This window comes from Semicossyphus pulcher, unplaced genomic scaffold (assembly GCF_022749685.1).
Source record: "Semicossyphus pulcher isolate SPU_LCO1_2020_fin unplaced genomic scaffold, fSemPul1.0.p SCAF_7, whole genome shotgun sequence".
NCBI classification, from domain to species: Eukaryota; Metazoa; Chordata; class Actinopteri; order Labriformes; family Labridae; genus Semicossyphus; species Semicossyphus pulcher.
Genome location: NW_027211748.1, coordinates 22,574,566 through 22,587,055, shown reverse-complemented (window position 1 = coordinate 22,587,055; position 12,490 = coordinate 22,574,566). Strand labels below are relative to the sequence as shown.

The 12,490-nt window shown below is 42.4% G+C and overlaps 2 protein-coding genes across 2 annotated transcripts; both read right to left on the bottom strand.

Annotated features, from left to right (window-relative positions):
- Positions 1–1,341: 1,341 nt before the first annotated feature.
- Positions 1,342–10,617, bottom strand: psmb5 (proteasome 20S subunit beta 5). Its single transcript, XM_069685338.1, has 3 exons — positions 10,381–10,617; positions 7,194–7,500; positions 1,342–2,003 (listed from the first exon to the last, which is right to left on the bottom strand). The coding sequence occupies exons 1-3, from the start codon at positions 10,603–10,605 to the stop codon at positions 1,720–1,722; spliced, it is 816 nt and encodes a 271-aa protein (XP_069541439.1). The 5' UTR covers positions 10,606–10,617; the 3' UTR covers positions 1,342–1,719.
- A 354-nt stretch (positions 10,618–10,971) lies between these two features.
- On the bottom strand, positions 10,972–11,910 carry psmb11a (proteasome 20S subunit beta 11a). The gene has a single exon (XM_069684770.1). It carries the CDS (start codon positions 11,908–11,910, stop codon positions 10,972–10,974), a length of 939 nt encoding a protein of 312 aa, XP_069540871.1.
- Between the last annotated feature and the right edge of the window lie 580 nt (positions 11,911–12,490).

Here is a 12,490-nt window from a genome sequence, read left to right as displayed (position 1 = left end):
CGCAGGCACATCTGTGATGGTTTAAACGCTTAATCCACTGGCCCGGGGAGTGAAAAACATACTGTCGGGCCACCAGGCCAGTGCTTATGTCGAGCCCTGCATTATGGTAGAAAAAAAATACAATTTCGCTCCGTGCCTTTGGAGGACGCTATCTCGCTTCTCCAATGGGCCCTGGAAAACCATGTAAAACGTGTCATGTTGCGGAGGCCGTGGAGCTTGCTAAACTACATTTCCTCAATCTTGGACGCCCGCCTCCGATGTCATGTCTCGTTCAAAATCGTCAGGTTTGACATGTAGACTGCAGACCTGAAATCTCGAGCTATGGCGCCAATTTCAAATATCATTGCTCCTATCGATTACAGAGAACACCAGCTTTGACTGACAGTGGCTTTTTCCAGGGGCCAATTGCTCCTTTAAATAACATGCAGTATGTGTGATATTTAATATTGCTGGAGGCTCTTTATCCACTATATTCTGAGGACATAATTTAGAGTCATTCAGTTTGTTTATGAAAAAGCACTTTTCTAACCCCGGGAGGACAGTTAAGGGGCTTAAGGAGTCTTTTTGTCTTAATGTTTTTATGCACATTTGCTGAAGTTTAGGAAATCTCTACGGGCCCATGCTTAGTCATCATGTTTTTATATTGATGGCGCAAATCCAATCCCTTCATTTACCAAAAGCAGCATCGCAGACGAGACCCTGCTCATTTCCATTTATCGAAATCCCATTTCTATTCCATCTGCCAGCTAGTCACCTGTGAAACTAGTTTTTAACCATGATTTGGAAGCGCCCCGGCTTCAGATGTCTACCCCCATTCCCTTTACTAGTGTTTATTCCCAACCATAAAAAGCACTGGAGGGGCACACACTGCCAGCACAGGTCGTTACATTGTATAACACGGTGGCAGGGTAGCACACAACATTGGGCATTGAGAAGTTAAGTGTGTCGGGGAGGAATTAAAGAATAAATTTCCCCTTCCAATTAAAAGGCGAATTTGTGCAACGTGAGCGCAGGAAGGGAACATTATCAATGAGGGGAAGAAAACACACTGTTACAACTCAGGAGGCACAATTACTGAGGGTGGTAGTATGCAATTAAATAGCGCTATTTAGACAGCGCTACTCCTCACTAATAAACACTGAACATATAGAAGAGACAAAACAGGATGTACCTCTGAATCCTAACAGCTGGGGGAACAGATGACTAAAAAGTAAACACAAACTGCCGCTACATGACAATGAAAGACGAGGAGGCGAAACTTAATATGTACATGAATTCTGAGAAGTTCTGTCATTTACAATCTTGAGACCTGAAGGCAAAATCAGCACTCAAAGACAAGGCTTTTGAAAAAAAAGAACATCACAGGTTTATTGTGAAAGATGTAGTTTTGCAGGGTAGATCCAAATGAATTGTATGTAGGGCAAGCAGCACACTACTCCCACACTGTATTAAAGCATGTTTGAGTCATCGCCCTCCCTCTCTTCAGTCCAAATCATACTGTGTGCGGGGTGAGTGCAGCTAACTGGCATTCTTAAAAATCTACACTTTAAAGCTTTAAGCTTGCAACAAGTCAAAACAGGTAACAGAAGTAATACAAGTGGAAATGAATGAGTCCTTTTTATTCGTGTCAACCCTACTTATATTTTATGAGAATAAACTCCTAACCCTCCCTGTTCTCTCCCTACCTTCTTGTCCCCTCTGTGCTCCTGATTTTCATGACTACGCCTGCTCCTTGTACTGGTGGTGCAGCATGAGCACATCTTCCTGGGAGACCCTGGTCCAGCCCTCGCTGTGCACGTGGTACAGGTTGACCTGCCCCCCGCTGTAAGCATCGCGGTAAGTGGCCTGGTAGATGGCGCGGCGGCCCAGCTCGCAGGCCTCCTCCACGGACAGGTCTTGCCGTAAGCCACTGTCCATCACACCGTAGGCGTACATGGAGCCTGAGCCGACAGCGAACAGGTCGCCACACACCCGGTTCCCCTCAGAGTCGACGTAGTACAGCCCTGAGGACAGAGGACAAAAGGCAGTCCGGGTCAAGCGAGTGGGAAGGCAAAGGGAGGAAAACGCAGAAAGAGGGTCGTGTTCGAAGAAAAAGAATCCGCCATTCTCCTGACTCAGGTGTAGAGCTTTGTCAGGAAAACTGAGATGGTGTATATCTTACACTGCCGCTCTCACACAAACAAACACACACAAACTTGTAAGCACACACACTCCAGGTCCTCCAGAGAGAAAATATGAACAGCTGCAACCTCTCCAAGTGAAGAAAGGCTGGCAGATATGAACAGCTGCATCCTCTTCAAGTAAAACGAAGCCGGCCGCGGAACCTGCTGACGAGGCACGGGCCACATCGCTGTCTGCCCAGGGGCCCTGCTCCGGGCCTTATTGATCCCCGCAAACACGCCAAAAATTAACTATCGACCCGCAACCCGAGCTGCACAGGTAACTGCACCTCGCACCTCAAGGAGGACAAAAAAAACAACACATCCTGTGGACATCTGACGAGTACAGCACATTCATCTCTTTCCACACACACACACACACACACACACACACTCGCTTCTGTGCTGTGCAGACATTTCTTTGATCTCCACACGCACACTCGAATGACACATGGAGGCTTGAGCTCGACTCACACAAAACCAGCCAAACATGTAATCCCACGTGCACTGCAGACCCAAAATGCTCCGATGGACCTGTGAGGGACAGTTTGCTCCACACCACGCTTCGTGGACACATGCGAGACATTTTGTTCCGCGCTGTGACACACTTGCTAGGCCCGATCCCAGAGTGACGTGGAGCGGGTGACTAGCACCAGCCTGTGAGCTCGCCCACAGCCCGCCTGCAGATGGTAAAAAGGCAGCCTGCAGAAAAGGCATGTTTTTCACTGCACTTCACAAAACGAAAACCTGTGAAAATGATACTCACACTGAGAAACACAGGGACACATGCATATAAAATTGCCTAATATCCACCGCTATCGCTCATCTCTCACATTAAAAAACACTTCAAAATGCCCTCAGATTGCACATCCTCGCTCGCAGAGTTCCTCAGCTAAACCAGTGACAGTCTATTAGGGGTAGAGAGCCACTTGCTTTTCTGAAAAAAAAAAAAAAAAAGGGGGGGCTTACCATCGCTTTCAACTGGCAAATTGCAGCTTCCTCAGCCTGTCGTTAGCTTGCCACGATAATCATCCAGTGCCTGCCTATGCACGGGGGTAATTTGCCATTCTGAGACCTGCCTGTTCCTCTTGAAAACGGCAAGGCACTCGTTAAAAACATAATAGGTAGGGAGAGAGAGAGTTGTAAAGGCGGGCTCTTGTGTTGAGTAGCACGGTTGTCGGAGGTGGATGAGGACTCTTTAGGAGGTCCAAGTTTAGAAGCAGAGCAACACCAAAAAACACTTTGCCAAATCTATCCCTTTCCATGCGCACCTGGGGTCTTTGTAGAACCCAATGCCAGATCGATTAACGGCTTCAGCACCTCAAACACTGATGTAGCAAAGCACGAGGAATTCATGAGGCCCACTTCAAGCGGAAGCAGGGGGGGGGGGGGACGCTGCCTGGATGGTGAAGCGTTGCAGCAGTGGCGGCCAAGTGAGGCTCCTTCCACTCCATCGATCAACTGACAGGTGCTTAAGGAGCCTTTTCTGAACACAAGCCCGTGCAGCTGGATGGACTGACAGCTTTTAGAGGCAGGTGAGGAGCACAGAGCAGCGGGATGGACGGCTGGCAACAAAAGGGCGAATGTCTGTCCGTTATTTGTCCTTCCCACTAGAATTCACCCCTGGATAAGGACTACAAAGAGAGCAGCAGTTGTACAGACGAGCAAAAAACCTATTACATCATTCTCCTGGGAGTGGCTGTAAAACTGACTGCCACATGGGTCTTTTTCATATACTGTTCAACTTTTACATCATGGGTGCTTCATCCCATATAATCGCAAAAGAGAAGCCACTCGTGTCCTTGTGGGGAGGCGAAGGATGCTGCGCAGCGTATAGCCGCTCCTCTCTGTCAAATACAAAGCCACTACAGAGTTATCAAGAATTAACTATACACTGATTACAAGTGTCATAACATTTAATGTTATTACAAAGAGCCATATTTGACAAGCTCTTCAACACGGCTTTTATTTGATTTATTTAGCATGCGGCTTAAGACACTCCATCAGGGGAATAAGTGCTCTTGACATGATTGTAGCTGGCTAATGAGCTTCCCACCTAATCGCGATTGATTTAATTTACATGACATTTACCTCTCCATTCAATCATTGACATTGAGGGGGCCATGGCAGAGCTCCTGCACCTATTGAACTTATACAGGCATCATTATTTCCCCAATTGATTGCTGGAGATTTAACACATGTCATTTAGGTTTGTTGGCATACCAGGCGGGCCGTTGTTTCTCCAGACCAAGCCGGCATTGATCTCGGTGGGTGTACAGGCATTATGCATGCGACCCAATTGTCCGGGGCTGAGACCCAACGTCCATCATCCAGCCGCGCTCTCTCTGGCCCACACTCCCAGCCTCATCGATTTCCCATTACGGTGTCACTGTGGCGGCCTCTTTAAGCACACGTTCTGTGATGTACGGCCTCACACTGCGAGGCATCCAAAACACAGCTCTAAATACAGGGGGGGACAGCGCATAAGAGAGGCTGCAGTGCCATCTAGTGGGAATCTCTGGGAACTACAAATGTGTCTGCTTGAATGAAACGGCATTTCAGAAAAACCACTTGAGGTGACAGTTCTGAATGAAAAACATTGTTACATTTTAAAGGATGACAAAGAAGACGGTATACAGATAACAGGTAACATCAAGAGAGACCACCTATTACCGTTACGACTTGAGTTGAACGGCTAACCACAATCAGTTTGGGAGGTAATTAATGCCATCAAATGATCTTTTTGGTGAGACTAAATTAGATGGCAGCTTTTGTAATCATTAACAATAACAGTGACAAAGTGTATTTAAATGAGCTGATTATTATGCTTTTGTGCGAGCTGAATTCAAAATGAACTTGCCAAAACACGACTCCACAGAAAAGACTGTTAAATGGCCTGACTGGGAGGTTAATGTGTGTGCAGGTTTGAATGTGTGACTCAGACCTGAATTACACTGGGTTTCAGATAAATGTGTCACGTTGCTAAGAGAGTAAGATACTAAACTGGCTATAAAAACATGCAGAAAAAAGTAACACAAAGGCAAGTGACAAAGGACAAATTTAAAATTGTCTGATGTTAAAGTAAATCGGAAAGTTTTGACTTCATTCAAACAAAGTAGAGCTGCGGCAATTAGTCAATTAACGGATCAGAACAGAACATTTCTAAAAACAACAATGATTTGACAGTTTGCTGCTTTGTTTATATCTTCATGATTTGACCATCAGACATACGAGACATTTTGAAGATGCCGACTGGAATTTGTGAAGGCACTTTTCACGGTGACGGTTTAGACATATTTTCATATACATTAATCGAGGCAGCCTGCCGCAGATCAATCAGTAAGGAAAATACTTATTTGCAGCTCTAAAATTATATAACAAGTACATTTTATAGAGCACAAAAGTTATGTTTAGCCAGTCTATTTTTAGTAAATTTTGTTGAACTCTGATATGACAATATATTACATTGCAAATGCCACATCTGTCTACCAATTATAATAAAAAAAAATGTACATTTCATACACAGCATGGAAAAATGTTGCAACTTGAAATTCATCAGACAACATTTCAAAAATTTGTATTATGAAAAAAGTGTTTGTATCTGTAAATCGTTTAAATTGATCCTAACCCTAATACTAGTGGTGTAACGGATCAGAGTTCATCAGTGATCTGTACGGATCTCTCCCCATGGTCCGGAACACATGTCATGCGAGATTAGTCTGTCTCTGACTAACGGCATGAAATATTCATAAACTCCAGAACATTATGTTAAACTCCAGTGTCTCTACGACCGTATTTCAGCTAATTAGCGATAGATTAGTGTCCGTTCTGGCAGAGAGAAAACTGACGGAAAGTATTTCTGTCCGTCACGTTGTGTTTGAATTAACTTGTAATCGTGTGTTTGTCTATGTTGTGACGGTTTAATGAAGTCGGGCATTAGCTTTATCAAGAGTTAGCGTTAAATTAGCTTTACCAGTGGCGTTAGCTTATCAACAGCTTTACTACCACGGTTGTATTAACTCTCAGATGTACGTCGCTTTGGACAAAAGCATCTGCTAAATTAAATTGTAACATTGTATACTGTCCTCCGCTGGTTTATCAGCGACCTGGCTATGTGCCCATTACAAAACGGAGAGGAGAGAAAATAAACAGAGTTTCAGTCCGGTACGTTTTTTTTTAATGAACGTCAGAAACCGTAATCGTGCGTTTGTCCGTTTATACGGACACTAATCTACCGGACGCAAACACATCATCAGCACTGCACAGCAAAAAGATACTCCTCATTGAAAAATACTTTATGTTTATCCCAAAGGAGACCGGAGATGTTTTAACTTCCTGTTATTCATCACGTGAGCTACATTGGCTAGCTGCCCCCAGTATGGTTTTCATAGCACATGCCGTGCATCATAATAAAGACCCAACTAATCGATGATGAAATTCGCTGCCAACTATTTTAATAATCGATTTTAATCGATTAGTTGTTGCAGCCCGTGTGGATATGATCTTAGCGTTACCCTTCTTAAACAAACTTAGATTCATAACGCTCACAGTTTGTTTTATTGCCTGTGACTTAAACAGCAGATGCAATGCAGATATAGCCAGTAAAAAAAAAAAAAGACGTCCGCTGTGAACGCTGAGCATGTTAAATGTAGCCACTGCTATGTAAAAACATTGTTATTGTAGATTATAGCACAATTGCAATGCACTAGACTACAGAAGAATCTATGTTTTACGTTTTGTAATGTTAACTTATGGTGGGTCCATCGGAAACGTTTATTAAAAAGATACAGACTTTTGTAGTCCAATTTGTTTTACATTAAGCTGCATCTAGAAACGTTGATCAGTTTAGATGAAGAGTGACAGTCAATGGAGGAGTGTTATTAGAAATATCTGATCCGATCCGTGAGTTTAGTGATCTGTTACACCCCTACCTAACACTAACAATAATAACGATCAACTTAGTAACAATCCTAATTATGAATCATAAACTGACATCAGCCACATGTATACGTCATGTGCAGCTGTTGTGTTTACCTGGTCCTCTCTTGTCCCAGCCACACACCATGGTTCCCATGCTGAGTCCCATGCCCTTGTACTGATACACCATGTTCGCGAGCAGCTTGGAAGCTGCTGCCACAGAGATGCGCTCCTTGTTGCGCAGCTCATAGATGCGGCACTGACGGGCCAGCAGGCGCTCCCAGAAGCTGCAGTCTGCTGCTCCTCCGGCCATCGTACCCAGCAGGTAGGGGTTGATCTCAATCACCTTCTTCACTGTCTGCGAGGCGATGTAGGAGCCTGCTGTTGCCCGAGAGTCCACCGCTACAATAACACCATGCTGGAACTGCGAGACATAACAGCATGTGGAAAATATGTTGGAGAAGCACATTACAGCAGCAGGAAGACATGTTACAGCAGAACAGTCACTGATGGATCTGTGATAAGTATAAAGACATCAGTTTGTACCCATTAGCTTCCTTTTATCTCTGTTTAGACAAGGCAGAAATGTGCTTCTGCTCTTCAGCTGTCAGAGATAAAATATATAGTTCAGCTCTGTCAGGAAGCTTCTGGATAAGAGGGAAGACTTATTTCCTCAAAAACTTCTGTATCCCTAAACTGACAGTCATAACAGCAGTAAAGCGCTGAAGTGAAGACAACAGATTTGGCCACTCAGAAGGAGATGTCTGTTGGGGAGGGTTTCATCTAACACACTCAGGGATTAAGGGATAAAGTTGGTGATATTTTATCTTTTCTTTTTATCAACAAATCCCCTGAAGAGACTAAAATCAACTGCAGGGATGTGGTTCAGTATTTACACTGCTCTGCGAGAGGAAAATAGCTACACTGGCTGTTTTCACGGTGATGAAAAGATATGTCATCCAAACACAATCGTTTTCTTTTATGTGTTTTTAATAGTTTTTAGACCGCAGTGGGGTTTTATGGCACAGAGGGAGAGCTTATATCAGGCAATGAAACAATCTTGTTAGTAGAATGAATTCATTGTTGGTTTTGGTACTTTCAAAGGACTTGCTAATAATTACAAAATAGCAGAATACATCTATTATTCAAGAACTTAAACACACTTTAATCAGCAGTTATGCCTGTTTAAAGGCTTTGTGGATCAAGAAAGCTGTGTGCCTTCCTCTGCCCTCTTTGTTGACATTATTCATACTGCCTTAAGTGCTACTTCTTTATTTACTTGTAATAAATCCAAGAACAGGTTTCACAGTAGCATTGTTGTTGTTTCACATGAGATAAACCTTTGTGATGTTACTGTTATGACTCATCCTTTTTGAAAAGCTGATACCTTTACATTAAAAAAATCCATAAAATATCTCTTCATTAGAATCTTCTGCCTGGTACTAAAATAATATCTATAACAATAGATCTTTTAAACAGACAGCTAACATCTCCTTGAAAAAGGAAAAGTATAAACAGAAGGTATAAAAGTATAAAAACATGGACAAATAATAGATACAAATTTGTATTCAAAGCTTGTACAGACTGTTAATCATTCCCACAGTAGATGTTGTAATAACCTGCCAGGACTTTTAACACTGAATTTATTAACTTACATTTTGACCTGTATCTGTACCTGTATCTATATCAACTGGTATACAAATGACAATAGTTTGTCAAGGTCTAAGGAAAATTGTCCCAAACGCCAAATCAGGTGTGGAAATAAAAAAAATTATGTACAATACATTTCAGCTTCCATGCTTCTTTCCCCTTTCCCTTCATGTGCATGCATGAAGTTTACCTTGGAAGAGAAACTTTTAATTGTATTTATTTGTTACTCTACAAGAGAAAGAAACCACAAGCACAATGAGAAGCATACAAGCTAATATAACTTGATATGATGATATAAGATTAGGTACTCTCCATGAAGTGAACAGCATCATGAAGCAACATGAAGTGAACAGCATCAACATAAGCCCTGCTTGCCTTTACGTGCGATTCATCTTATAAAAACCAGACTTAAACTGTGAGTGACAGGTGTTGTTTAAGGAACTAGTAACAGGGACTTGGAGTTTGTTTTAAATACTTTACTTACGCCTCATCCCACCCAGGTGCAGAAGATAAGCGCTTCAGGCACTCCTTTGTGCCCACTGCCATCAGACTGTACAACAGCAGTAGAAGCTACAGACTGTCATCCTGCTGTATTCTAGTACAGGACTCTCATCACTCTCACCTCATTGACTCTGCTGCTCTGATTTACTTATATACCTGCCATATACTGTAATATCCATAAGGTGGTTATATCTTCATATACTGTACTGTACTTACTGCACTATCTTATACTATTATATCTACTGGTCACTTAGTATAGTATTCTTGTAGTATTCTATACGTATATGTTCATAATGTACATTATTATGATAGAGTTATTGTTACCATACCATACTGTATACTATATTATGTTACACTATATTATACTATAATTGCAATCTTTACCGTTATTCTACTTACGCACTTTATACTGCACCTATTGTACCATATCATTAACCTTAGAGCTCAGTATTACCTCATCCTGCATACCATGTCACTATATCCCACAACTGTCACTTTACTTATCTTGTCACTTACTCCTAGTTGTATAACACTTGTATCCCTATATATATATATATATATATATATACTGTATTTACTGACTTGCTACTCAGTCTTGGAGTTTGAAGTTTTTAATACATAAATGTGGATAGTCCAAAACTAAACCTGTTTGAACCACTGGAAGAATGAGTTAAAGCTCTTGAGTGAGTCACTTAAAATGGACAATAGACAAGAAAGCGAGGAAAGTCATACTCTACTTAAAACATTTTAAGTTAATATGAGATAGCCCTCCGTTCCTTTTAGTTATGCATGTATTGTATTTCTGCAATTTATTAGTGTTTATTGTTTTTCATTTTGCTTGCACGCTCAACCTGAGGAGGAAGCATTGTCTTTTGATGTACAAGAAAAAATGTGCCTTATGTGTATATCTGTAAAGATGTTAATAAAAAAAAACTTCCTAAATAGTGAACTGTCATGTGAACATCTGCAATGAGAGAGCGATTTGTAGCCACGCTAGCATGCTAACGTTCGAAATGGAACGTTAGCGATATGTTAGCGATAGAACATAATGTCCAACGTCTAACTGATTTACCAAGGGTCAACTTTGACAACTATAGATATTATTATAGCTTTACGTTGTTAGCAGGTTTCAAGAACACACTCGTATATTTACCTTGAATGCTAAAGTGGTGGTTCCATGCAGGAACTCTATTTTCCTCTCGACGCCATCCTCGTCCACGGCACACAGTGGGTTTTTAACGGAAAAATTGAGACCGTCTCCCGGCGTGGCGTCGAATCCCAGCCCGCTCTGTCCGGGTCCACATCCAAAACTAAAAGGTTGACAATTGTCAAATGAAAAATCCGCACAATCACTGTTTAACACACTAGCAAGAGCCATCTTTGAAACTGTCTGAGAATGAGCAAGCAACTTCCGCTGTTTAAGGGTAAAATGTATCGAGTCATGGTGGAAAACTCCCCACAGCGCCCCCTGTGTTTGTGGCGGACAGCAGGTCTATTGCTAGAGTTAGCTAAATAGAAAGAAGGGTGAACTCTGTACCCAGGCTCACAAAAACACATTTCAAGCCTACACAAATTGGTATTAGTATGTAAAGTATGAAAAAGTATGTATGTAGATGATTTATAAATAAAATACTTATTCGAGGTAGCTGAAAAAAGTGGATAAACTCTAACAATATCTGTCTCTACACAGTTTTCTGATCTTTAGCCCCCCTGAACCCCCAAAATCTTGTTTCATCCTGAAGTTTTAGTTGGTCAGTCTTTTCCTCTCCATCACTTTCTTCTCTCTTCTCTTCATGTCTCGATAATATTCCTCTTTAAGGTCCTCTCTCTCTCTTTGGCTCCATCCCTGAGCTGTGATGTGGAAGAGGTCCACGTTGTTTCCTGAGTAGGCATCCCTGTGAGTGGCTCTGAACACTGCTTCTCTTGCCAAGGAGAAGGCCTCTTCTTTACTCAGGCTCCACCTCAGCTCTCTGTCCAGGACTCCATAAGCATAAGGAGAGCCTGAACCTACAGAAAAGGTGTCCCCCTGCAGTCGAGCTCCATCGCTGCACACGTAAATCAGCCTTGGGCCACTATTGGGAGATGTAGCAACTTCTTTATCCCAGCCACACAGCGTCAGAGCCACGCACACTTCAGTCCCTTTAAACGGGTGCAGCATAAATGCCAGGAGCTTAGCAGTGCCACGGATTGAAAGGCGACGCCTGTGCCGCAGTTGGTAGAGTCTGATCTCTCTGATCAGAATACGCTCCCACAGCATGCAGTCTGCACCGCTTCCAGAAGAGGTGACCACTAAATGGGAGTGAATTGGGGTTATCTTATGAACAGCTGGGCATGCAACAAGCCCCCCAGCACTGGCACGCGTGTCTGCAGCTGCAATGACCCCACCTTGGAAAACGAATCCCAGGGTGGTTGTTCCATGAGAAAGAGGGAAAGGCCTGCGAACGGTCATTGAATGCTTGGCTGGGGGAGAAGGGAAAATAGCACTTTGGCTGAAAGGTGCATAATGTGACAAAGTTGGTATACAGAAATTTAGTGGGATGCCAGATTTATTTGGTACCCTCAATCCAAAGCTGTTATAGCCAGTCATTTGAAAAGATGTTGCTGTATCCTCAAAGTGAGTGGCAGGAAACCACTTGTGATGCACAGGAGCGTCTCTGAAGCCACAAATATCTTCCAAAGCCATCACGGTGTAAGTGAAGCAGATATAGATCAGAAAATCAGAGTGTTTTTCCAAGAGATTGGCAGATAAAAAGTACTTTTCAAACACGGATAAAACCAGAGTCCATCTTCAGGATAACTGCTCAAACAAAGCACACATAATTCCCATAAATGCCACTATGGTTTGCCCTCTACTCTCACTGTCTGATCTACAGTTTTGTATGACAGACCAGTGATTTACCCTTTTATAGCTCTTCAAAATATGACACCTTGCAGAAACACATACACACACATACAGGCCCTTGCCAAAAGCATTTGTGTTGACATAAGTGATATATTATCCTTTACGTGCTGAAAGTAATATCCAGAGAAGCCAGTTTCTGCAAAGCTTTCATGTTCTGCTGACAGTGTCATCTCTGTGCACGTTTATATCTAACTTTCACATCATTTTCAGTTTGCTGTTAAAGGAAAGCTACAAGCATCAGCAGCAGATGAAACTGCTTTACATACTGTAACTCTATGAAATTGGCAAGAGAAGATCAACTACAAGAGTTAGTGTTTAACTTATTGTATCATCTTTTTTTCTCAGATGCATAACAACAACT

What these genes read in the sequence shown, in the direction of transcription:
- psmb5 (XM_069685338.1), bottom strand. Translation starts at nt 10,605, where the DNA reads ATGGCTCTTGCTAGTGTGTTAAACAGTGATTGTGCGGATTTTTCATTT. An exon ending in CCACCACTTTAGCATTCAAG is followed by an intron (nt 7,501 to 10,380) that starts GTAAATATACGA and finishes TATGTCTCGCAG; the next exon opens with TTCCAGCATGGTGTTATTGT. An exon ending in CTGGGACAAGAGAGGACCAG is followed by an intron (nt 2,004 to 7,193) that starts GTAAACACAACA and finishes CTCTGTCCTCAG; the next exon opens with GGCTGTACTACGTCGACTCT.
- psmb11a (XM_069684770.1), bottom strand. Translation starts at nt 11,910, where the DNA reads ATGGCTTTGGAAGATATTTGTGGCTTCAGAGACGCTCCTGTGCATCAC.